At 38.0% G+C, this 27,107-nt stretch overlaps 1 protein-coding gene across 19 annotated transcripts in view; it reads right to left on the bottom strand.

The window, feature by feature from the left end:
- Positions 1-27,107, bottom strand: part of NFIB (nuclear factor I B) — a 443,164-nt gene that overhangs the window by 100,010 nt on the left and 316,047 nt on the right. The window contains exon 1 of one of the 19 annotated variants that reach the window (XM_032300196.1): positions 16,811-19,405. The exons of the other annotated variants lie outside the window; for them this stretch is intronic. Within the exon in view, the coding sequence (XP_032156087.1) occupies positions 16,811-16,910 (100 nt within the window). The 5' untranslated portion in view covers positions 16,911-19,405. Of the gene's footprint in view, positions 1-16,810; positions 19,406-27,107 lie in introns of those variants that run through there. 19 annotated transcript variants of the gene reach the window in all.

The following is a 27,107-nucleotide window of genomic DNA, read 5'->3' as shown; positions in this document are numbered from 1 at the left end:
ACTTACTCTTAGAGTCTTCGTGCCTTGATCTTGAAAACTGCAATAATAGTATCTACCTTGTAAAATCATTGCAAGATTATATCATATTAAGCACCAAAAGCATTGGGCCAGACACATTCTACGTGATCAGTAAATACAAGATATTATTCATATTAAGCACAGGGCCACATTAAAAATGATTACTATATTTAATGGTTTAAACATATTAAAATGAATAAAAATATTAATCATTTTTAATGTGGCTCTACGCTTAATAATAAACTTTTAGAAAGAAAGGGAGAAAAGGGACATAACTAAGTTCTGTCCATCCCAACACATGCATCTAAAAATGACTGGTGCATTGACTAAGCATGGAGAAGTGTGTGCCCACCTCAGAATCTGCATAAATGCTTTCACCTCTCACTCCCCAAAAGGTGCAAGTCCACTGCTTCTTCAAGGCTCTTAGGAGCTGTCATGCTCAAAAGGCAGCAGATACCAGCCAGCTGATGAAAACTGCCTTTCAGAAGGCTCAAGACTTTGAGGAACAAGGCTGGTACAGTTGTGAGCTGCCCAGCATACTGCGGCTGGTGTCTGGAAATTTTTTTTTTTTTTTTTTTTTTTTTTGGAGACAGAGTCTCACTCTGTTGCCCAAGCTGGAGTGCAGTAGCATGATCTCGGCTCAGTGCAACCTCCACCTCCTCGGTTCAAGCAATTCTTGTGCTTCAGCCTCCCAAGTAGCTAGGACTACAGGCACATACCACCACACCCAGCTAATTTTTGCATTTTTTGGTAGAGATGGGATTTCACCATGTTGGCCAGGCTGCTGTCCAACTCCTGGCCTGAAGTGATCTGCCCACTTCAGCCTCCCAAAGTGCTGGGATTACAGGCATGAGCCACCATGTCCAGTTTAGTGTCTGGAAAGGTTCTGATGCAGTAGAGAAAACGAGAGGAGCTTTTGAAGGCAAACAACCAAAACCAGTGCTCCCTCACTCCCTTCCGCCTCTCATTTTCTCTTCCTTGATCTCAGTCTCTATTATTTTCTACATTTTTGTGTTGTCTTTTTCTGACTTGACTGGACATAACGTTGAACTGAAATAGATTTTGTATTACATACTTATGAAAGTTTCATGTTCCCCATTCTTTAAGTGTGAATTAAACATATATTTATTCTTCTGGAAAAAAAAAAAAGGTAATGAAGTCATTTCTAAATTACTATCTTTTAAACTCAATCAGTTTCTTCTTCTCCAGGTTAAAGCTTCTCCAGGAACAAGAAAAGGTTCACACGCAGAACCCGTACCAAGTTTTCAAACCTTTCACCCACTCCTTTTTTAAAAAGCAGTCAATCTCTCTTGTAGTATCTAAGCTTTTCCTAAACAGTGAGCAGTTTTTCCTAATGATCCGATTTTATGGAAGACCCTAGGATACATAAGTGATCAAATGGCTTGTCCAGAGTTATACAGCAACTATTAAACATATGTTCTTTATATGGGCAGCCTATTCACGCACACTACTTCTTGAATTGTTATGATGCAATCCTAAAATCATGCAAAGCCAAGTGATTTTTCAGTAGATTAAATATTTCTGGGAAACTTACCTTCCCCTAACTTCCCTCCCCCTTCCTGCCATTAGCCAATACATTTAAAATCTTTTTCAGAATTTAAAAAAAACTTTTAGCTATTTTCCATGTCTAAGTTGGAAGTAATTATTAGTATCACTGAAGTCTATACACTTGTTTAGTATACATCAGTATCACTGAAGTCTATACACTGTCGAAGTTTTAAAGAGAGGCGAATTCTATAAATCCAATTTAGTTTGGATTGTCTCCATTAAGCAAAGGAAATTCTAATGTTTCATGGACAATCTGGTAGAAGCCCTATAAGATTTGTGTTAAATATATATGACAATAAATAAATAATAGCCTGTAAAGTATTTGTTACTGAGCACTACCTTTCTGGAGTAGATACACTGCAACTATCTGAGGTAGATAAATCATCAAAACTGTCAAAGATTTTTTCTGGGTCATTAATGTAAGCATCATTTAAATGCAAATCAATTATGATTTATGCTCACTCCTGTAATCCTAGCACTTTTGGAAGCCAAGGCAGGTAGATTGCTTGAGGCCAGGAGTTCGAGACCAGTCTGGCCAACTGGGGGAAATCCCATCTGTACCAAAAAATACAAAAAATTAGCCGGGTGTGGTGGCGCACGCCTGTAATCCCAGCTACTTGAGAGGCTGAGACACGAGAATTGCTTGAACCCAGGAGGTGGAGATTGCAGTGAGCCGAGATCACACCATGTATTCCAAACACTTGGTAATGTTGGAGCACAGTAGGTGCTCCATAATACTTATTAAATTTCTATTTAATTTATAAACATGACCTTTAAATATTGTTTTTAAAAAAGAATATACACTCTATGCCATTTAGAAGCTCAGAGCCTGCCTGAAGAGACAGAAATATACAAATTTAAAAAATACATAAATCAAGAGGGGACAGATAATTCTTCCTAGGAAGGGTGGGCAAAGGGCATATCATAAAAGATATCGAAAGAAGGTCCCCTTAGGAACAATGCCTTGAAAAACTGATCTAATTTCTCAAATTTCCAAGACATATTTCAATCTTTTACCAAGATGATCTTTATAAGACCCAAAACTGATTAAGCTAAACATCTGCTAAAACCTTTACATATAGTCTGAAAATACTCCAAATTTTTAGTATTCCTTTCATGGCACCTTGATCTGGCCCCCATCAACACCTGTGTCATACTTTAACCTTTCAGTTCCTTGCATGTCTCCTGCATTTGATGTCTCCAAGTCTGCACATAATGTTCCCCATTTTTCTCCCTGAAGTCCAACATGGTGAGGTCATCCCCTTTAGACCCTCAACAATATGACACAAGGTCTATTGCCCCATTTAGCCTTACAGCCCTAATCTTTGGGATGGGACCTGGCACATTTGGTTAAGTCAAATGAACAGAAAACTATCTGTCTATAAACTATAAAAGTGCACAAAGAAAAGAGACAAAGCGTACCGCTCTGTGCAAAATCATACATTAGAAGTCAAAGAGATACATTTCTTGTGGCAAGCAAGGGGAACAGACACACAACTCCCAGGGCTAAGTCTCCCAGTCTAATGTAAGGCTCAGTTCTACTTCCTTACTTCCTAAAGAAATATTTGGAAACAAGACAGATAGGGTAGATAAGAGAAACTATTTTGAGTCAGAAATTAATTTTTATCTGCCTCCTATAAAGAAAAGAAATGTTTAGTGAAGGTCCATGTCCCTAGTTTGCAAGTACTGGGCCAAGAAGGTGTTAATGACTTTATATATAAACTTTTCCTCTTAGATGAAACTTCTTTCAGGAACTCTTTTTATTTTCTGACACCATGGCTTGATAATCAACAGAAAAAGACAACCGGAGAAGCATAATTTTAATTTAAAATCATTTTGATGCAGAGAAGGAGCTGTACAAGGTGAGTTGTCAGGTCTCCTGTGGCTCTAAAATTCTATGATTCCATAACAATATAGCTTTTATATCAAGGGATATCAGAGGAGTAAATGAAACCCACACTGTAACCTGTTAACCTACAGATAGCCTCTCGCTAGAACTAAACTTAGTCATCATGTGATAAAGGGCCCCTTTGTCATAGTCCTTTGCCTTAAGCAGGTGAAGAAATAGCCCATTGTCAACGAAAGAATACCATGAGATTTTTTTTTAAGGCTTAGAATAGTCTCTTTCTTTCTCTCCAAAATATTATTAATTACTAATATAATAAAATAGTCTATTTTTACAAATTAAATATATAGCATGACAGAAACAAGATGTAAGAGGTAAAAAATAAAAACATGAGGGAAGGAATACAAACGCCTGTTTTTTATAGTGAAGAAACAAAAAGCTAAAACAAAAACATTTATATTATTAAGGGTAATGGAGAGCAAACTACTCTTGGGCCAAACCTTCTCTCTCTTCCCCTCTCTCTACCCAAAGTTTTCTGCCTCACCCTTTGCAGTTTACTGTCTACTACGAGTAATTCCTTGGGATTTATAGCACATTAGCTTTCCATGATCATAATTCCTATTACATAATTTGGCTTTTTTTTTTTTTTTGCAGCACAGTTAAAACACTAGGCAGTTCAGTTTTAATGCAAGGTTGCTTCATTGCTTTGGGTGACACAAAATCATAGTTTTATAATATTTTCTTTTCTGTATATTAGATGTATATTAAAATAATAAAACGAAACAACATGGGAAAACTGAGTGTTTTCCTTGCCTCTCGTAAGCGTGTAAATGTATGGGAAATGGTTTCTCTCTCTCTCTCCTTTATTCTCTCTCTCACCCCCACCGTGGGTGTGTGTGGGGGGGGATGTGTGCCTGTGTCTCCCTTTATCTCCCTGTCTCCCTCTCTCCTTCTGTCTCTGTATTTCTATCTCTCTGTCTCTTTTCAATAGGGCATTATATTATTTGGAGTCCACTTCATCACAAAACTTGGTTAAGAAGCTGTACATGGGAAGTTTTAACTTTATCACTTTGTTAATGGAATCCCTGACCTGTTTTTAGTGAATCTGTACTTCTCCTAAACGCAGTGCTGAGCAATAAAAGAAATTAGACAACTCTGAATATTTGGGCAGAACCAAAATAACATTTGGGAGATGCAGTTTCCTGCGTATTTCAAATCACTTACTATCTCACATCTGAAGGCCTATATCTTCAGATCCCCGCTTCTGTTGGCTAACATTGACTTTAAAATATATGTTTGATTTAGCAAAATGCATAGTTTAAAAAGATGTTGCTACATTTAAGATCTTCATGATAATCTTATTAACCAAAGAAAAACATAGAACTAGAGGGTAGATATACAATATATCCTATTTCATTTCTGAACATTCCACTTGTTCTAACATTAAGCTTTCTTTTAAAGAGCCACTTTTTGCTTAACAGGAAGATTAGGTTCAAAGCATCATATCCCAAGGATTAAAACAAGGATTTGTTAGGGCTCAAGACTGAAATTGGTCCACAGAGAATTAACTGAAAAACATAGGCCACTGAAATTTAAGGTGGAAAAAAAATCATATATGTATAAGAAAGCAAATCAAACCATTCTACCACAGGGAACTACTAACAAACCCCTGTAAATACGAAACCCCTGCACAAAAAGTGTTAAACCTGCCAACATCTCTGACCTGAGGGCTGCGGTACTTCATTAAGCAGCAGCAATCCCACTCACCCAACAATGGGAAACTAGGATAATCGTATCTGACCTTTCTGCCCTAAGATTAAGTTCAATAACTTTCTACTGATCTAGGGATTGAGTGAACCAAAGGTCATAATCAGGATCACCTACACTTCTTGCTTTTGAAGGCTTTAACCTACAGAATGCAAAAACACCGTACTGGTCATTGTCAAGATTGCTGACTTTCTACAGTGTGTTTTCAATTAAGTAAATAAAATGTGGTAATTAAATCAAGATTGCATAATATGTTTTTGATTTGTAATCTCATTTAAATTAATTAACTGACTCAATCCTTGCTTAGTTTTTAAACTGGTCGAGTTAGGGAAAGAGTCCCTGGGAGCAAATCCAGTTTTCTATCTTTAAAAACAAGGCAAAGCAATCTGGCATACTTAAAAAAATATATTAAATGCACCAGCATAAGATAAATACAGAGGCAAGGGTGCTAATGTAGAGGAGAAAGGAGTTTTATGGCATGATTTTGACTAAAAGAAAGAGCTCTCTCACTAGAGAGAAATAAACTAAAACATTATTTATTCAAAACATTTCTTTTCCAATTTTATGAAGATTGCATATTTGTTGGAAGCAAAACATTTCCAGCTGTATTTTAAGTTTCTGAAGAGAGTTGTAAGATTTATAATCTTTCATAAACGCTGCCCATATCTTATAATATTAGATGAACACGCCACTGCGTACTTTGAGAAACAATTTGCCAATGCAGTTTGCCACGTGAAAATAATAAAAGTCCTTTCCAAAACCCAGTCAGATCCAGTAGGAAAAGATGAGATGAATGTTCTGTCTTTTCCATCTGGGAGACATTTTGGATTTCAGCTACACTATGTAATATACATTTTTTTTCCCCTTGGAAACCAAGAAACCTGCATTTTATAGCAAGGTATGTAGTGCAAAGAAAATGTTGGTGAAATAAGAACCTGGAAATGAAAACCAGAATGTCATCAGACTCGAGAACGTAATCATGGAGGCAAATTGAAAAATCAATGCAGAATTTCAACATAAATCAAATGCAATGTTTATGATCCTATTAATCTTAAATTTGTATCTTAAAAGGAAAGCATAGAAAAATAAGTGCTGTTTTACCTCCAAAGTCTTGAACAGCATTTATGTTACTACCTAGCACCATGACTTATATATCTGCTTTGGTTTATCCCGGAGTCTTCACGTATTATTCTAAATCCCACACATATACAACACTCCTGTGTACACATGGCCCTTCTGTGCTATGTCATTTCATGTATTTTCCCAAAACTTAATATATGTAGTTTAAAACCAGACATAAGACTTTCTAATATTTCACTGGCAATCTTTCTTCTCAGGGAACAGGACATGTTCTCTCTAAACTGTTTAGAGAGTCATGACTCCTAGGCTCCATTCAGCAACTGTCAAGCACTTGTACACTGACCCTAAGCAAACCATGTCATGCACAAATCAGTTTCCATCTTTCTCAGTCACAATTGATTAAGGAAAGGTAAGAGTTTAGTCTTAGGTGTTTTCAAAGGAATTAGAAATAATAGAAAAACAGTAACTTCATACAACAATGAAATATGCATAAGTATATTTGTGGAAAAGTCTATGAGATATATATAAATATATATTTAATGTACTTTACTTTCAGGTTTAATTAGTATTCCTCCCTCCTCCAAAAAAAATAAAATCCCCACCTAGTTGGTTGCACTGCCCCTTGCAAACACTGACAACACAGGTAATTGAAGGACTGGGTCAGAGTCCAACTCTTTTGCTACATTTTCAAATCCATGGAGTCAAGAAACAGTCTTATTCATTGCCCTAGCATATTCTTGGCACATAGTAGATGCTCAATCAGTATGTGTTGAATGACTAACCACTGTATTACAGAGAATAAGATGATGGCTGGTAGAACTTGAAACAGTTCATCTTTTTAAATCACAAACAAGCTGCCAGTAATGGCAATCATAACATTTAGTTGTTTGATTATTATCTACACATATTCCAATTTTTAAGTTCCTACAACCTCTCTACAAATACAAACACAGTGATTGATTCAGTGACCAAATGTTCATATTCTTATTTCTTCACTGCTCATCTTATCATACGTATGTGTTCCTAAAAAGACATTTTTAATTGGATACAGATTTCTCTATTATGTCAGCTAAAAAGATACTTTGCCAAATCATTAAAATGTTTACGTTTATATCATTATATGAGCTTAGAAAGAAGAAACTGGATAGGTTTTTTTTTTTTATATCTTATGTTACTTACATGTGATTAATAACCAGTCCTTGCTTTATTATTAAATTATGGCTTTTGTTTGTGATAATATATTCATATAAAAATAAACGTAGTATTTAATCTCAAGATACATAACAATTAACTGGTTAATAAAGTAAGATGATGCAGAGCGTACTTTCTACCAAGGTAAAGTAGATTTGTATGTGGAGCATTCATTACTGCTTCTGTTCATGAAATAACTTTATCATAATATAAGAGGAAAAAAATCAGAGAAGTCATTTGATGAACAGGAAGCTTGCTGATGTGGCAGATAATAGTATTAAATGTCCTAACAGTTCCTTGATAAGTGGTTCAAAGAACTTCTGTCCCCATGTTTTCAAGGCAAAAGCTAATTTACCAGGAATAAAACTACTTGAATAATGCATCACTGAACTAACATTTTTGAAAAGGGATAAAACGAGGAAACAAATGAGGAGACAGTAACTTCCTCCTGCAGATTAAAACTGTGCATGAGAAGAAAGGAACTCAATTATATTGATGAAATAAAAACAAAAAATAGCTAACATAATTTTCCTTTTTTTAAGAGAAGCTCAAGAATGTTTTAACAAATGAAATAATGTATTTGAAAGAACTTTGAAGAGTTTACAAGCTCACAGAAACATAAAGATGGGGCATTAAAATGGGCAGCAGTCTGACAGTCATTTTAAGAGAACAGTTTAAAATACATAAATCCTGGCCAGGCATGGTGGCATACACCTGTAAACCCAGCACTATGGGAGGCTGAGGTGAGTGGACCTGAGGTCAGGAGTTCAAGACAGCCTGACCAACATAGTGAAACTCCGTATCTACCAAAAATATAATAATTAGCTGAGCATGGTGGCAGGTGCCTGTAGTCCCAGCTACTTGGGAGGCTGAAGTGGGAGGATCACCTGAGGTCAGAAGTTTGAGGCCAGCCTGACCAACATGATGAAACTCCATCTCTACTGAAAATACAAAAATTAGCTGAGTGTGGCAGTGGGGGCTGCCTATAGTCCCAGCTACTTGGGAGGTTATGATGGGAGGATCATTTGGGCCCTGGAGGATGAGGCTGCAATGAGCTGAGATTGCACTACTGCACTCCAGCCTTAGTGACACAGTGAGATCCTATCATGAAAAAAATAAATAAAATACAGACAATTTAACCAAGAATAATAGACACCTACCATGAAATGTTCTACTCATTACTATGGTAATTTGGGAAATGGGAAAATGAATGATGAGGAGCATGTTCACTTGCTATATCAATTTTAAAGAAGGGAACCGAGAGTATAATAGTGCAGAGCTGTGTACCAGGTGCTCAAAATTTCACCCATTTTGTCTTGTTACTCATTTTATCTTTAATAGAGATTCAAACTCCTTACGATTCAAAAATGTCTAAGTCAAATCCAAAGAGTATGAAAAAAACAAAGTTTCTGCATAATGTCCCATCCATATGCCTTAACCCTGAATGATATCAAACCTATGTAATCTTAGACATCAATGCCTTCCAGATGTGACAAAATTTTAACACAGACCAGCTTCAAGCTTTTTACTGCAGACTCATCTCCCATCCTCATAAAGATTATTTTCATTGCACATAGCATTACATATGGCTAATGTTCAGTTTTCCAAATTGATTATTATCCTGCCATTTCAAAACTGACATTGCCTTCTAATCCAATCAAAAAGCAAACTACACTGCATACTCAACTACCAACAAACACACACACACACAAAACAAGAAATCACATCATTATTTACAAGTCCTAGATAGTGTTTGGTTACAAGACCAGTTGAACTTCTCCTTGTCCACTCTTGGTACCTCCAAAAGATGAGAAAGGGAAAGGAGGGATCATCCAATCCTTTGTGAGAGTTAATTGCCGTAGGAATAATTTGAGCCTGTCACCTGTTGTTTTTGGTCTTAAAGACTGCTTCTAATTAGACAAGATCAAATTTTTCTTGATATTTAAAGCATGTTAAATTCTAAAATTAACAAACAAGATTGTTCATGGATATTTTTCAAAATCACCTAACAGCAAGCCCATGATAAAAATTTATAAACTGAATTTTCAGATAGGATTAAAAAAATTAGTAATTCAATACCAGTAAGAAAAACTGATGTAATAAAGCTTTGGATGATATTATGCAAACTTATTTCCCCTGCCCCAAATGATTGCTTTGAATCTTACCTAACTCTCATTGCTCCAGCACCCCCAAAATTAGGATTGCCATGCAATGGTAACTTGTCCTCAGATCCATCCTGAACTCTGTTTCTGCAAACTATCTTTCCCAGTTCCATTAACTACTGACTTCAGGCTAGGTCCAACCAACAGTTGGCAATGGTAGGAGTTTGGGAATGTGGAGGGTGGTAATAAAGGAGAAGGGGAGGTATTCCTCCCCTCTTCTGCTTTGACTTTTGTCTCCAAACAGTGGCGAGTTTTCCTTTTGTGATTCTTGCTTGCACTATATAAGTTCCTCCCTCTGTGATGCCCTCCCTTCAGGCAACTCCAGATCAATCTGTGGTAGATTCCTATCGATGCTGATGTCTGGGTCACCTCACTGCCCATTTAGCTTTTATCTATTCTAACATCACTGTAATTGGCCTTGCCCATGAAATTCCTTCTATTGGACTATCTGGTAGTTTATTTTACTCAAATCTGACAGATACATTTGTTTTATGAAGTTTGACATATCTATCATTCTAAAATAAGTCTCAAGTAATAGAGTTAAGCAGTATTTGAAAAATATAACTTTTAAAATATCAATAGATTTCAAGCATTTGTTACGATTCTCATTTAAAAAGAAAAAAGATGAGACAGCACTGCCACCATTCAGTACTAAATACAAAATCCTATATCCCAAAATTTTTTGTAATGCACATTGATACATAAAAATTATCAAGTTTTTTTTTAAAAGTTAATTAGCTTTTCAATGCCATGTTCTAAACATATCTCTTCCAGGAGGTTTTCTGATAATTCCACCCATCCATCCAAATTTACTATTTCTTCTTTTTATCATCTCCTAGTCTCTCTATCCAATGTTTAACAAGTTGCACATACCAACTTTTTCTTGTGTGTGTGTTTTTCCTGCAAACATGACTGTATGCTCCTTGACTGGAACAATTATAAGTTTGATTGCTTTTGAAACATTATACATTTACTTATATTTCATGACACAAACAACTTTGAAATGCTATCAATTGTTGGAATAACAGTCTCATAGGAATAATCAAAAGGTTATCTTAAATATGCACCACTATACATCAATGTAAGAATAATACGTAATAGGAAAGAGAAATAATTTCAAAATTACTCTGTTTCCTTTAGGAAATGTTTCATAAGTCCCCATTTGACAGCAGGTATTTTACATAAGAAAAATTACAAAGTAAGAATAGACAAAGGTATTTTTTCTAACAGCATACTACACTCTATGGTGTTCTGCTAAAACGCTCTATGAATAGAAGAAAACAAAAATACTGATGTTCATATGCACAGGGATGTATGTGAACTCACAGTACCAAAACTTTGGAATCACAAATGCAAACAGTACCAATATACTTAATGTTTTAAACTGCGCTAGATAACAGCCCAGCTTAGAGGGAAGTGGCGTAACGGAAAAACATACAGCATCAATTCACATGTTGTCAACTTTTTTGGATAGAACTAACAGGATGACTCTGGCGTTGGATGTGTACACTTAGCTGCCAGCATTACACTCTATACATGTCCCTCTACATCCTCTCTCTCAATCATTTTCAACCCCCACCCCCAAGATTTATTTTACATCTCTTTTCAAAACATTATTTTCCTAGTTGGTGACAGTTACCACCAAACATCATACAGAAGCCATTTCAACTAAAAATGCATGTTTATTATTTTTTTTAATCTGACCCTGAAATGTATTTTAGTCAACCTATGTCACATAAAGCAAACTTCTAAAGCACATTTATAAATTTAATTCAATAAATATTTACTGAAAAAAGAAAATAGGTTGAAGTCTAAGTAGACACACAGTGGCCATGAAGTAAGTCTAGCAATAAACTTCCACTTTTTATGTTTTTCCACCACTCTTTATTTTCGCCAATGAGAAAATTATAGTGTGATGGGTAAGCTAAGAGGCAAACTCCATAAATATGACAGCAGACATGCTGCACAGACATTAAAAACCACAAGAATAATGCTGAGACCACAAGATAGAAATAGCTCTTGACTTTTTCTGGTAATGGAGGGTGAAATGGGTGGGACAGGGAGCTTAAAGCCAGATAGGAAAATGGATCCAAATTTTAACCAGGTTTTTTATTACACACATACTATTTGAACCTTAAACCTTCCTTATAAGTTACAGTCAAAAAAAAAAAAGACATTAAGAATAAATAAAAATTATCCCAGTTCTTCCAATGTATTGTATATGTGTTTGCTATGATTTAAGAATTATGCCGCAGGAATAGATAATTCAGTTAGAGCCAATATAAAACAAATGATATTGAATTGTTTACATTATTCTAAGCAGATAGCAAATTATGATATAATTTGGCTGATGAATAGGTTGAAACAGGCACTGTCCTAGACATAGGATGATAGAGCAAAGAACTAAGCTCCACCTTCAATGTATTTGAAGGTCTGTTTGAAACCAATTTACACAAAATCTCCATCCACTTATCAGTGTCACAGAAGGCAGAACAAAACAACACTGAAATCATTTTATTAGCAAATTATATTTTAATACTAGAGGTTCACTCTACCACCCACCTCAATCCAGCACACATACTTCTCTCTCTCTCTCTCTCTCTCTCTCTCTCTCTCTCACACACACACACACACACACACACACACACACACACACACACGAGAAAGAGATCCCCTAAGCTTCTCCACAATGTTCTACACCTGACCTGGAAGGAAATCCTATTCTTCTAGGCTTGCTTAAGCCAGTGAAGGTCCCAGAGAATGCTGTAGTGGTTATCTGCCCAAAAATTGAACTGAAACCATTAATTTACTTCTTAGAACCAATCAATTGGCAAAAGACGTTTGAAAAAAAAAAAAACTTTTGGTACAACTGACTTACACAGAATTTAAACCACCAGAGATGGCAAGGTTTGATGTTACAGCTTCCATCATTAATCTGCAAAGCTCTGTCATTGCCTGATAAATGTACAATGCTTCTCTCTCCTGTGACACTTTTAGGAAATCATGCTTGTCATTTTCCATCTTATTGACAAAATATTATATTTTTTAGAAAACCCCATATCTAAGGAATACTTTCTTTTTTTTTTTTGGACGGAGTTTCGCTCTCGTTACCCAGGCTGGAGTGCAATGGCGCAATCTCGGCTCACCGCAACCTCCGCCTCCTGGGTTCAGGCAATTCTCCTGCCTCAGCTTCCTGAGTAGCTGGGATTACAGGCGCGCGCCACCATGCCCAGCTAATGTTTTGTATTTTTAGTAGAGACGGGGTTTCACCGTGTTGACCAGGATGGTCTCGATCTCTTGACCTCGTGATCCACCCGCCTCGGCCTCCCAAAGTGCTGGGATTACAGGCTTGAGCCACCGCGCCCGGCCGGAATACTTTCATGAAGTAAAGATGGGATAAAACATCAAGCTAATTTTGTAAGCAAATGAAACAGAGAAATAATCTCGAAGAAAATGATAAATTCTAATTTTTATTTGAAAGTCTAATGCACAAATGAGAAGACTTATTGTGTTGCTGCTTCACTCTCATTTACTTAGGTTTCTTTATTCAATGTTAAGATAAATGACTGCAGTGAAGTCAGGAGTGCAGACCAAATTTGAATTCAGAAGTTCCATTACCCCAATCTAGATCCCAAAGCCAAAGCTTCCTCCTCACATTAGACTCCCATTCAAAGCTATCACTGTGTTTTTAAAGTGACAACACTGTTCAACTTTCTTTTCACAGAGCAGGAATCCTTTATGGCATTACGGGTATGTATATGTCACACCATGAAAAGCACAATGACATGGTAAAAATAGAAAAAAGAATCTAGTGAGGGCATTTGCAAGAAAAGTTGGGTGGGAGGCTTAAGAAAATGCTTTTTAAACTTTCCTTTGCAAAAGAAAATTTGTAATAATAAAATAATAACTGGAAGTTCCCTATTAATATCATCCAGCAATTATCAAAAATAGAATATATTAGCTGATATGATCCAATCACCTGGTAGAGAACAGCATGTATCTCCTTAGTCCACTGGCAGTGCTAATGGTGCCCCTAAATGATGGATGTTTTCTTTCTATGTTCACGCTGGTTGAACTTAATTTTCCCTTCACCTGTTTACCTGGATTAGTTTTCAGCTTAACATTCATTAAGCATTAAGACATAACAAGAGGTGCAGTGATGATGAGATAAAAGTCTCAAGGCCATTGCTCCTCCCATGAGGCACTCAGGGAGGATCTACGATACGTGAAAGGTAGCTTCACTTACTTGGGTTAAAGTGAAGAAATATGAACTCATTCTAGAACTTGGAAAATCAAAGAGAGAGCTTTAAAAAAACATGTATTTATGTTTTGCATAATCTTTCATTTTTTTCTCATTAGAAGGCAAGGTCTGATTAAATGTGGTTTATTTCTGAAATTTCCGCCTCTAGTTTGTGGAAGGGAATTCCTGCTTAAGGTACGGACTGCTGCCACTCCCTACTCTCCCCAGCAGCAGCACACTGGACACCAGAGGAGCCCAAAGCCCCACACCAAAATATACCACCTTTAATCACAAAGCAAACAATCTTAGTTAGGAGCATCAAGTTCACTGTGTCTACTCCCCAGAGAATGTGTCCTCCAAGGCTCCTTGAAATCAGGTTGAAAGATTAGTAGTAATTTTACTCCTAATTTTCTTATTCTAACCAAAAAACAAACAAACAAACAAACAAAAAAACAGAGCCTAAATTCTTCACATCAGAACTATGGAGTCTATAAGTAAAACCTGAAAACAAAAAATCAGACTACTTAACTAAGTGTTTTGTTAGGCCATTTATGTAATCAGAAAAATTTTGATCTTTGGCTTCTTAATCTGTTCAAAATTTATTGTTAAATCTTATGGAATTCCTTTAAATCCAGAATTATAAATGTGATTTTTCCATTAGTCCTTCATTAATGATTAAGACAACTTGGCAGTTTGAATCTAATCAATCAAGAATGTGTAAAATCCATTTCATATATATTAGCACAACCAGATACTAACAGTAAGGCTCTTTCTTACCTTCCATTTGTACTAAATATGATAAAGGCAGCAACAATACCTTAGCTATTTTCAAGGCACTTTCATCTACATTACTTCACAGTCCCCAAAGAGGTTGTGCTTTATTATGATCCTTTACAATTACCAGAAAGAAATGCAGAGCTTGATAACTTGCAGAGTAATAGAAAAACCTTGATTTTTTGTTGCATTTCCCGCCCCCCCCAACTTTCTCTGTGACCTGAGAGATGACACTTAACCTTTCTCTGCCTCACTCTCCTGTCTCAAACAAGCTAAAATGAAACTTTTTATTCCAGTCCACTGGGATATTAGAACAATGAATCTGATAGGATGTCCCTAACACACTTTGATCTCTATAGGGAAAGTTGCTATAAAAATAAAGACTCTGTTGTTATTCTTCTAATTGAGTTATTTGCAAATGGATCTTCTTGATGGAGCCCAGCCCTCAGATATAGAAAAGAAAATTCTGCCAGTCCTCTGGGGTACAATTGCCTTGTGGCAATTATACCCATAACCACATTTCCTTATTACTGTTATTAAAGACTACGGAGTTCAAGGGGAGGCAAAAAGGGAGTTTAAGAAAAAATATGCTGTTTATTTTCAACAGAAGATGCTGAAGTTGCAAATTTGGAACTCAAGGCTGTAGGTAAACTTTGACAGAACATGTGTTCCAAATTAATGTACCATTTGTTAGTTGTGTCAGAAAGTCAGAGGTATCCCTGAGGCTGCAGCTTTTTAGCAAATTTTGAAAACAACTTAGGGAAAAAAAGGTAAATTATAAAGTTAATCTGGGCCTCACACTATGAATGCTACAAAACAATGACAACAATGTTCACGGCTACACCATTCTCAGCAAAAAACACAGCATATCTCAAGGTACAAAAGACACAAAAAAATTAAACTGAGCTTAGGAAGAAAGTGTTATGGACAATTTTACATGAAAAGCCAAAAAAGAATGTTGGGGCGATATTGAACTCTCTTGGAGTCTACAGACAGAACACACATGGCCCCTAATATTAATAACCAACAGCCATGAGAATTAGTAGGTAGCTCAGGTTTAGGCACTTTAAGAATTCCATATTCCTTAAATGGAATTTTTTCAAAGTAAATAAGAAAAGCTTTGCTTTATGAAGTATTAGAGACATGGGGTTTCCCTTCCATAATAGACATCACTAAACCCTCACATTGCACATCTCCAAGGAACATGATTCACAGTGTGGGCTACGGGGAGGGAGCCTTCTAAAGTCATTTAGGATATTTACTATGGCATCCTACATGTCATTTAAAAAAACCTTACAAATAATCCTAAAATTTAGTTTAAATCAGGAACAATTATTTAGATCAGTTTCTTGTATTAACAGGTTTTTAAAATTTCAGTCTTCTGCGAAGTGTTGGTTGTCAGTGGAGATTTGCATAAAATCTAGATTCCTGTTAAACACAGATCTCCAAAAAGATCAATTAAAGGAGAAGTAGAACAGCTTGCTGTATCATGACAATAAATGCTACTTGCCTTATTGTCATTTCAGTCAGTGACACATTCAGTCCACAAATTGTAGTGGGCATCAGATTCATTTGAGATGCTTGTTAGAAATTCAGATTCCTCGACCTCACCCGCAATGACTGGGACTAGCACAACAAAGCTGGGGCCAAGAAAGTGCTCTCATCAAGCACCCCAGGTAACTCCCATACATTGTTCTCAGCCAGTGTACCAGGCACTTGGCTGCTGATGTTTATTCACAGACACCAAACTGGAAAGCAAAAGGCAGCATGTGACTATAGATAGTCCTGAAAACACAAACAAACAAAAATTCAGTCCTTAAGCCAAAACCAATCTCCACTTTTCTCTCTCCCTGCCATGTGATGCACCAGCTTTGGCCAAAAATCACATGTGTACAGTGAATCCTAAAAAGCAACTAAATCCAGATCCACACTGAACCATTCTGAACTCTATCACACTTCCCAGGGCTTTAAATAGAATTCTACTTGAAACATCATACCCTGACTGGCCAAGGGATTCTTTGGGTTCTATTGCTTTATCCAAGTGATCCAAAGTGACCCAGGTTCCACTCTGCATATTCGCTTCTATAGCCTTCTCCAAGTCGAGCACAGAAGGATTAAAAAGAAAACACAAATATTGGCATAGGTGACTTGAGGTTACTTGACCTTTCCGAAGGAAGACTTTTTTGGCAATTGTGTTCTGGCAGCTCCCTGGAAGGCAAGGCCAGTACACAAAGAGGAAGACAGGAAGCCGGGAGCTGGCCATGTGTCCTTGGCAGGCAGTAGTGCGGCAGGGTGAACCACCTCTTCCCTGCCAAACCAGAAACAGTGGGGAAAGCCCAGCTAATTGGCAAGTCACAGCCGGCTACAGTGTACATCCTCGGCTTTAAATGCCTGATAAAGTAAAATGGCATGCCAGACCCTAATCTACTTAAACAGGATCCTCCTTTACTTTCAAAAACTTAACTTGCCCATTTGTGTTTCCTTAAGGAAGTGGTAAGGCAGCATCTTAGAACGTTAAGCGCTGGGAAAACTTAAAACAACAAAAAAAGAAAAGATGTGTTGGAGTCTCATTATGCTTATAGTCATTTTACTGTGTGAAAGGGCCATGTATGTTTGTCCTTTTGGTTTTAGCCAATAAGACTTCCACTTGCTCATTTATTTTTATTTAAAAGAAACTCGCAAGTCAACACCGCAGACTGATTATGACTTCAGTTCATTTGGAGGATCCAGGCATTTCCTTTTTGATTTCACAAAACTCTTGAAAATATCCAGGGAGACTGCAGAGCTGTACCCAGTTTCTAGTCAGCTATTGTTTTTATTTACACATTAGTTGGCTCAATCATATTTGCTAATGTAATTCTGTTTGTACTAGCATAAAATCACCACTTTCTGAATCTTTTACTGCTAAAATGGGGAATGACACAGGGAGAATGGGAGCAGAGGGGATTGTGCAAATAAACTGCTCCTCACTGCTGCTGCTAACAGAGTGACTCCAGGTACCTGGAGCCTGGAGCATAACTTTGTCCCTAGGTCTGAAGGTGTGGTAAGAGCAATTTAAAGGGGTGTGCTCAGTAGTTTGCATATTTCCTTCTATTTTCTGTGAAACTGTTCATGCCTTCTTCAAAACTCAAACCAAAATTTCAAATTAGCTTCTCCTCCTTAAAACATAGTAGCCAAGGGTGAAATTTGATGAAGAAAATGCAAATTTCCTCTCAGAATTGGTAGAAGAGACAGATTACAATAAACATAATCCACTGTTTTCACCAGAAGTTTCTTAAAGTCTACAGAACATTCATCCTTTATGCAACCCAGGACCCCAGAATCTGCTTCAGTGAAGTTAGACCAAGGAATAAAATACAATTCCAAAACTCATATACTGTCTGATCACAATCTGAGATAAGAAAATAATAATCCTCATGACTAACACTAGCTTTTAGGATTAGTTAAGTCTAAGTGTGTGTTTCAGCTCCAAAATTACTATTTTTTTAAGATACAACTTGACTTTCCCAGACTCTACTTGATTTTTCATACTAATTATCCCTAGCTTTTGGAAATTCTCCTTCCCTGTTCCTTTAGGGCACCACCACTCCTTTCCAGATCCAATCCTCTATTTCTGAGGGCTACTTTCTTGTCTTGATGGCTATCTCCTTCTCTTCTGTTGGTCCCGCAAATATTGGTGATCCCAGAGACAACCCATCCAACCTGGCCATCTTCTTGTCTTTGTACATTCCCCCTCAGCAAATTCAACTAGGTCCATGTGTATAAATACGACCCATTTTTTTTGAGAACTCCATATCTCCATATCTAGCCCTAACCTCTTCTTGAACTGCACAACTCCTCCTGATGTTTCTAGCGCACAACCTTTGTGCAGTCTCACCCCCTGCCCCCAACCAATCCATATCTCAATTAATGGCACTCACAGCCACTCAGTTTTCCAAGCTGAAAATGCTCATTCTGGAAACACCATCTCCTTAAAGCCTCATATTCAGCTGTCAGCCCAGACTCTATCTACCTTTCAAGCCCATTTCCCCATCTCCATCCTAACTGGTGCTAGGTCCCTTATGAAGCTGCACGTTTTTACCTCACAAAAGCCTCAGCCTCTTCAAGCCATTATGATTCACTCTTCACACTATAACCAGACTCCATCCTTTGCAGAGCCACCAGGAATCACAACACTTCACTCCTTAAAACACCTTGGTGGCTTCCAATTGCTAGCCAGAATAATCTACAACCTCCTTAGTAAAACGTTCAGGGTGCTCCATAACTTGGCCCCAGCTTAGCCTCACTCTCACAGAAACCATCACCCTTTACCCTCCCTCACACCTACACCCAACTTTCTAATAGCCTTCTTATCATTCCTAGAATATGCTGTGCAACTTCAGGGCTGTGCCTTTGCTCATATGCTTTCTATGCCTGGAATGTCCCTTATTTGATGCGAGACAAACTCCTAATTCATCTTTAAAAGCCCTTGAATTTCATCTGTTACATCCTTCCTGAACCTTATTGCCCCATCTGATGAGAACTCCCTCTGGAGCCCATATCATCTTGCTCACACTTCAATGCAGGACCCAACCAGTGCATTACATTGCTTCTCTATAAGACTGCGACCTCCTGTATCCCAGCTTACCCTGCATAGTTTTGGGAATCTATTTAAATGGCACAAAAAATGTTGTCTTGGATGTACTACCCATGAAGAAATTGAGACAAAGAGGATTAATTCCCAAAAGAAAGACAAAGCAATCTTAGGCCCGGCACAGCGGTTCACACCCGTAATCCCATCACTTTAGGAGGCCACGACAGCTGGATCACCTGAGGTTGGGAGTTTAAGACAAGCCTAACCAACATGGAGAGGCCCTATCTCTACTAAAAATACAAAATTAGCCAGGCGCGGTGGCACATGCCTGTAATCCCAGCTACTCGAGAGGCTGATGCAGGAGAATCACTTGGCAGAGCTTGCGGTGAGCCTGGACAGTAAGAGTAAAACTCCATCTCTCTCTCTCTCTCTCTCTCTCTCTCTCTCTCTCTCTCTCTCTCACACACACACACACACACACACACACACACACACACACAAGCAATCTTTAAAAAAAAAAAGTCATAATGAGCTTTCAATTTATACAGGTAGTTATTCAATATTCTGATTGTGACATACACAGATGACATTTATTCATTTGTTTATTTTTTTGAAAGTACTAAACACCTGCAATGGTCCATGTATCATCCTTGGAACTCAGTCTACAAGTCAATAAAAAATGATTTCTTCTTGTCTTCATGCAGCTCATAGTTTCATTTGTACTATGTTGACTTTCATTCACTTGCTACCAGGTAAAATGTGTTCTCTAAAAAGAGGAGCATCACACACTGGGGTCTGTCGGGGGGAAATAGGGGAGGGACAGCAGGGGATGCGGAGTTGGGGAGCAATAGCATGGGGAGAAATGCCAGATATAGGTCATGGGGAGGAAGGCAGCAAATCACACTGCCATGTGTGTACCTATGCAACAATCTTGCATGTTCTTCACGTGTACCCCAAAGCCTAAAATGCAATTAAAAAAATAAAAAATAAATAAAAATATTTACAAATAAGCAGAATCTGTAATCATTACATTTTGAAAATAAAAATGGACACTTTTCACACACACACACACACACACACACACACATAGGATTTAGTATGGAATAAACTTTTTCATTTAATTTTTGCTTGTAGCAACTAAAACATGAGAGACTAAAAGCTACAGACTGCAAAAGCATTGTTTAGCTGAGATAAGCAGAATGTGTAAAGGTGGTATGACGACAAAACAGCTATTGCAGCATAAAATAATGAGACTAGAAAATAATGAGACCACAGATTTAAAATTCTCTGACCTCTATTATCTTTCAGAACAGCTGAAACGGATCTATTGACTAGTTTGGGAGCTGAAGAGTCAAACACTATTTCAGAATGAAAATTACTTTGTGGTCACACCCATTGTAGAATGTTGATAGAGTCAGAGTAAATGAAAGTCTGAAAAGATGTCCTGAGAGAAAACATCATAAGAATCGTCTTTCTGCTACTAAAATCCATCCTCAAGGAAAAACAAAAGCTAATTAAAAAAAAAATCATAACCAAGGCAAAGTTTCTAAATGGAATGACATAAAAATATCAGCTGTACATTTTTTGTCTTTTAGTAAAACGACCTATACGTATAACATTTTATATGGTTTTCTGTTATTTATCTGAGAAATGTGTAAGCAAATCTATGTAAAGAAATATCATGGATTGTGATGTCATATTGCTTATGAAAAAAAATCCTTTCTACAATGTCGATTAATACCAAATTTAGCTTTAAAACTCCATGACCTCTACCATTTTTTAGGTTAGCTGAAAAGGATCTATTGACTAGCTTTGTGAGCTGAACAGCTGAATGCTACTTACATGGAAAATTATTTCTTTCACTCCATAAGAATAATTATCATGGCGATCACACAATTATTATAATTATATCTGTAAGAACTGTTATTGGGAATTTATCTCCGAAACAGTCTCATGCATTGCAGGGGACATTTATCTTTTTTAATGATCACTAACACCAGCGTCTTTTTGGTAGCTATGTAAGTGAATTTTACCTCTTTCTATTAATATCCTCTTGCATGCTTTAGAAGCCAAAGGAGACAGCCCCCACATTTTTTTTCCTAAAGCAATTGTTTCAGTTAAGCCAGGCCCATGGCAGCTTTTGAGCTGAATGAGCTGAATGTTACGGCAACGTAACATTCACAATGTGCTTTCCTAAATGGATGGAAAACCCCTCAAAAAAGCCCCTCAAATCTGTGTTTCATAAACTGTGCTCTAAGAGAAGTAGCAATAAAGTTTATTACAGACCTAAAGTATCTGCATAAACCCGGTTAATTGAAAAGTGGGTGGAGAAGGCTGCCAAATTAAATGTTTACATTAGCACAGCTGTATTGTAAAAACATTCTGCCCCCTGTGCTTTGTAATTATAAGATATTTCTGGACTGTGTATCTCTACAAAGTTTATCTCCACTGCCAAGAGTGTCTTGGCACGGAGCGGCTGCAGTTTTTGGCAGCCAGGAGCTCTACGCGCGGGCAGGATCTAAAATGGCTGCCAAGCGGCCTCCTGAAATGTCGCCGGCCTGCGCCCGCCGCACCAAGGGCAAAGGCCAACCCTGCTGCCCGGGCAGGGTCTAAAGTCTGTCTCACAGGAAGCCAAAATGTGTATTTCCCTCATAAAAAGACTTGGTACCACAACTTCTGTGTTGTAGTGAAGCTGTTTGCAAATCTAGCTACAAAGCAGTGTTAGAATACTACCAATTAGAAAATGGTGACAAGGGGTGTTTTATGAAATTCTGCCGACCTCGACATTTCAATCACACATAATGCCCGCAATATTTTCTGCTGATTAAAGAAACTAGTTTGATTTGTAGGGAAAAAAAAGGTTGAATAAAATTCTGACCATATTAAAACATGCTATAGAGAAGCACGAGCCAAGCCCACTTTCCCATTTGCAATGGCGATTTTGACATAAACTTAGAGTCTCCATCAAAGCATACGTGTTTGCAAAATGAAAACAAAAAATTAATTTCTCACCCTTTAAAAGGCTGTGTTTCTCTTACATCGTTAATAAAATGTTAATAAAATAACATTAACAAAAGAAAACCTTTTCATACCCTTCTATGGCAAAGGCCTCAAAATTTGAGGAATTAGCTCTCTCCTCCCCCACCCGCCGTCCAAGATGCTGAAAGGGAAGAAGGCCAAAGGGAAGAAGGTGGCTGCGGCCCCTGCTGTCGTGAAGAAGCAGGAGGCTAAGAAAGTGTGGAATCACAGCCGGGCGTGGTGGCTCACACCTGGAATCCCAGCACTTTGGGAGGCCGAGACGGGCGGATCACGAGGTCAAGAGATCGAGACCATCCTGGCCAACATAGTGAAACCCCAACTCTACTAAAAATCAAAAAAAAAAATAGCTGAGCATGGTGGCGCACACCTGTAGTCCCAGCTACTCGGGAGGCTGAGGCAGGTGAATTGCTTGTACTCGGGAGGCGGAGGTTGCAGTGAGCTGAGACTGTGTCACTGCGCTCCAGCCTGGCTGTCACAGAGCGAGACTCTGTCTCAAAAAAAAAAAAAGAAAGAAAGAAAGAAAGTGGTGAATCCCCTGTCTGAGAAAAGGCCTGAGAATTTTGGCACTGGACAGGACATCCAGCCCAAAAGAGACCTCATCCACTTTGTGAAATGTCCCCACAATGTCAGGTCGCAGCGGCAGAGAGGCATCCTCTGTAAGCTGCTGAAAGTGCCTCCTGCGATTAGCCAGTTCACCCAGGCCTATGCTACCTACATAGAAAATTGTTTCTTTCACCGCCAAACAGCCACTCAGCTGCTCGGCCCACAACTCAGACCAGAGACAAAGCAAGAAAAGCAGAGGCTGTGGGCCCAGTGCTGAGAAGAAAGCTGAGGGCAAAGGGAATGTCCCCCCTAAGAAACCACCTGTCCTCTGAGCAGGAGTTAAACCGTCACCATTTTGGTGGAGAATGAGAAAGCCCAGGTGGTGGTGACTGCACGTGGGTCCCATCAAGCTGTTTGTCTTCCTGTCTGCCCTGTGTGGTAGGTCCCTTACTGCATTATCAAGGGAAAGGCAAGACTGGGACGTCTAGTCCACAGGAAGACCTGAACCACTGTCGCCTTCACACAGGTTAACTGGGAAGACAAAGGAGCTTTGGCTAAGCTGGTGGAAGCTATCAGGACCAATTACAATGACAGATGAGATCCACCAACACTGGGGAGGCAATGTCCTGGGTCCCACGTCTGCGGCTCTCATTGCCAAGCTTGAAAAGGCAAAGGCTAAAGAACGTGCCACTACACTGGGTTAAATGTACACTACTGAGTTTTCTGTATGTAAAAATAATTAAAATAATACAAATTTGCCTTCAAAAAATTTTGAGGAATTACCTATGTTTGAGGCATAACACTGGAAAAAAATGAGATCAAATACATAGTCTCTGTAAATAAGTTCTAAGGGGTGACCAAAGGTGTGACAAAAATTGGAGGAAGGAAGGAAGGAAGGAAGGCAGGGAGGGAGGGAGGGAGGAAGGAAGGGAGGAAAAGGAGGATGGGAGGGAGGGAAGGAAGGGGACAGGAAAGGCGGAAGGGAGGAAAGAATGGATGGAGAGACTGCATGGAACTAAAGATATATACTGATTTGTTCATAGTAGGAATATAAAAAACACTTGAAGAATAATTTTTTTAAAATACTTCATAAGTGCACCTTCATAAGTATAATATATACACAAGGTATATATTGTCTCTGTCCTTTCATTCTCCGTTAAACTTAAATTCCAGCTAAAATTCTATGTTCACAGCTGCCAGATATTGCATAATGAGGTCAGTGGATTTTTCTTTTAGACTGTTCCACAAGTTTAAGCTCAGGTTGAGAGACACATTAGGCCTGGTATACTCCTGTAATCATCATTGACAGTGATTACTGTTCAGTAATCTAAGCTTCAACTGAATCCAACATTCTTGCCTTCGCTGAAAGATAATTCAGAGGTGAAAGATGAATTCCATAATACAGATACAAACTGGTGGTATTCATCATAGTGCTTATTCACTAAATGCCCAGTCATTCTAGCTTGAATTATATGTCCATACACTCAACACAGCCACACCAATATTTTGTTTACTTAATTTTTTAAAATCCCCATTATAAGAGAAGAAAATCTAATGTCCCTTTAATGGTATATTTTGAATATTGTCTATTCTCCAGCAGTTACCTGAAAAACACATATACACACACGGGCACACACACACTCCCTGGACTTTTTTTTTTTTTTTTTTTTTTTTGAGATTTCGTCTCACTCTGTCACCCAGGTTGGAGTGCAATGGCGCAATCTTGTCTCACTACAACTTCCACCTTCCAGATTCAAGCAATTCTCCTGCCCCAGCCTCCTGAGTAGCTGGGATTACAGGTGCACACCACCATGCACATCTGAAAAGAGCACAGATGTGCCCGGCTAATTTTTTGTATTTTTGTTATAGACAGGGTTTCACCATGCTGCCCAGGCTGGTCTCAAACTCCTGAGCTCAAGCAATCTGCCTGCCTCGGCCTCACAAAGTGCTGGGATTACAGGTGTGAGCCACTGGGCCCGGCCGTTACTAACACTCCTAAAACTTGAGCTAATTTTCTTTCCTTTCATGAGATTTTATGGTTTGATACTGCTAACTTATTACCTTTTCTTCCTTGAGAGTTTCCAAATTCTAAAACAACCATCTGCTCAACAAACAGAAGAATTCAGTAAGTGTTGATTGACCACCTAGTACCTGCAAAGAGACCCCGTGCTTTTATATAGTTATGAGATTCAGACAACATGTTTTACAAAAAAAAAAAACTAAGGGATGGTTTCAGATTTTGCCTGTGTCTTAGTTTCAGTCATGTTTGGTACATATTGCCAAGTGGGTATATTTTATATCCCCAACTAGAATACACTTTTGGAAGTCATACTCTATGTCTTACTGACTGCAAAGACAGTGCAATGTATATAATATTGTCACCTACAACTGAAAGGATTCCAGTGAGGCTAAATGGCAATTAGTTGTCTAAAATCCCATTATTCCATATATTGTATGTGCTTACGATGTTAGATTATTCCTCCTCTTCATCAGCAAATATCTTCTAGATGAACAGTAATAAAATAATAGTAAGGCTAACAGTCATTATTTGTTTACACTCCCAATACTGTTCTCAATAGTACAGCATCCATAGAGTTCATCCTTGCAATAACACTAAGGGGTGCTATTATTATTATTCCCATTTTCAGATGAGAAAACTTGCCTAAGGCTATCCAACTAGTAACCAAAAAAGCCAGGAATTAAACCCAAGCCAGACCGACCCCAGAATCTAATCTAAATGACTGTCTTCCCAAATTAGAGGTGTCACCACTGGACGGAAAAAGAAATACAGTACAGGTAGAGGTTTCACCTCTGCAATTACAGGCCTCCTTAGTGAGTATTTTCTAATTTTTGACACATACCTTCCCAATTTTCCTGGCAAAAGCCTCCCTTGAGTGGAGGCAGCTGACTGTGGTGAGTTTATGTTGTGGTTTGGTAATGTGCACAAACCGGGAGAAGGATGAGACCAGAAAACCCCTTTTGCCCATAGCATGCCACAAATTGAGGACTAAGTCCATGCACGCAGCTGACAGGCAAAGGGCCAGCTCGGCATGAGCAGCTCCATGCAGGGACTGCGTGTGACACTAGATACCCTTTTCAAAGCTGCTACCTTCCTCCTTCCCCACAAACCTCTTCATCTCCCACCAAAGTCCTGAAGCTTCACCACAGGGTCAAGTAATTCCCCCTCTAAGCCACATCTTGTAAATGACAGTCTAATGTCTCCCATGTGTCATTTTTCACACAAATGTTACTACAGTCTTGGCTTTTCTTAACCAGATTTCAGGGTCTGATGGTTTTTCTACAGAGACAACATGACCACAGAGAAGAGCCAGTTTCCATTGCCACCTGAGAGGCAGATCCACCAACATAATGTTCATTACTTTCTCATGGGACTCAAGGAAACAGTCCAAGGTCAAACATTTCCTTGGTTGAATTTAGGTGGTTGGTTCCCATTCAGAGGCCAGCACCATCAGATTCACAAGGCCAAATGCTTCAGCACGATGCCTTGAAAAGATGACAAGCTCCACACAGTGTTCAAAATCTAAATTCAAAGACCACTTGCTACTCCCTAAATAGTTTTATCCCTCAAAAGTCACTTTAGAATCATCTTTCCACTTTTATTCCATATTTGCAGTCTGACTTTAATGACCTCAGGGTAGGCAATTTTTTAAAACTCCAGGCAGGGCCTGAGTCATCTATACAACAAGCAATATACGGTGTTAATAAAAGACTGAGAGTAAACCTATATGTGTTCAATGTAAAGATTTTTATTTCAATTGGCAATCATTCTGATATCAAGGTTAAATTGTTCTAAAAAAGAAAAAAATTGCATTTCATTTTAAATTTGTTATTTCAAGAAAATTGAATTATTCTCATGGTTACTTGTGGCAAAACAAGAAATGACTTTATGTCTCAGAAATGTTAGTATGAATTAAGATTAAATTCATAAAAACAGACATGGCTTAAGTTTTTATTTTACTACTTTGAAGGCGTAATGTACTCATTTTCCTGGTATTTTTACTTATGAGAGCTTTTTTTTTTTTTTAAGGAATCTTAACAAGTACTTTTGATAGAGTGGTTTAAAATTATCCTGTTCTGATGACCATAATATGAAAATCATTTTGCCAAAAAACATCCTAGAAGCTTCCCTCATTTTAGGTACTTGGGGATATTCTCATAAACTGAGGACCATTAAATGCTTTGAAGGTACATAGTATTCTATGTGGAGGACAAAGCATATGTTCAAAAAATGCAAAAATATTCATCTTTTCTCAACTCCAGTATTAAATTCATCTAGACCCATTG

This window comes from Sapajus apella, unplaced genomic scaffold, assembly GCF_009761245.1.
Source record: "Sapajus apella isolate SASKATOON/1434 unplaced genomic scaffold, GSC_monkey_1.0 scaffold42, whole genome shotgun sequence".
Taxonomy (NCBI): domain Eukaryota; kingdom Metazoa; phylum Chordata; class Mammalia; order Primates; family Cebidae; genus Sapajus; species Sapajus apella.
The sequence above is the reverse complement of the archived record's forward strand: the minus strand, read 5'-3'. Positions and strand labels throughout refer to the sequence as shown.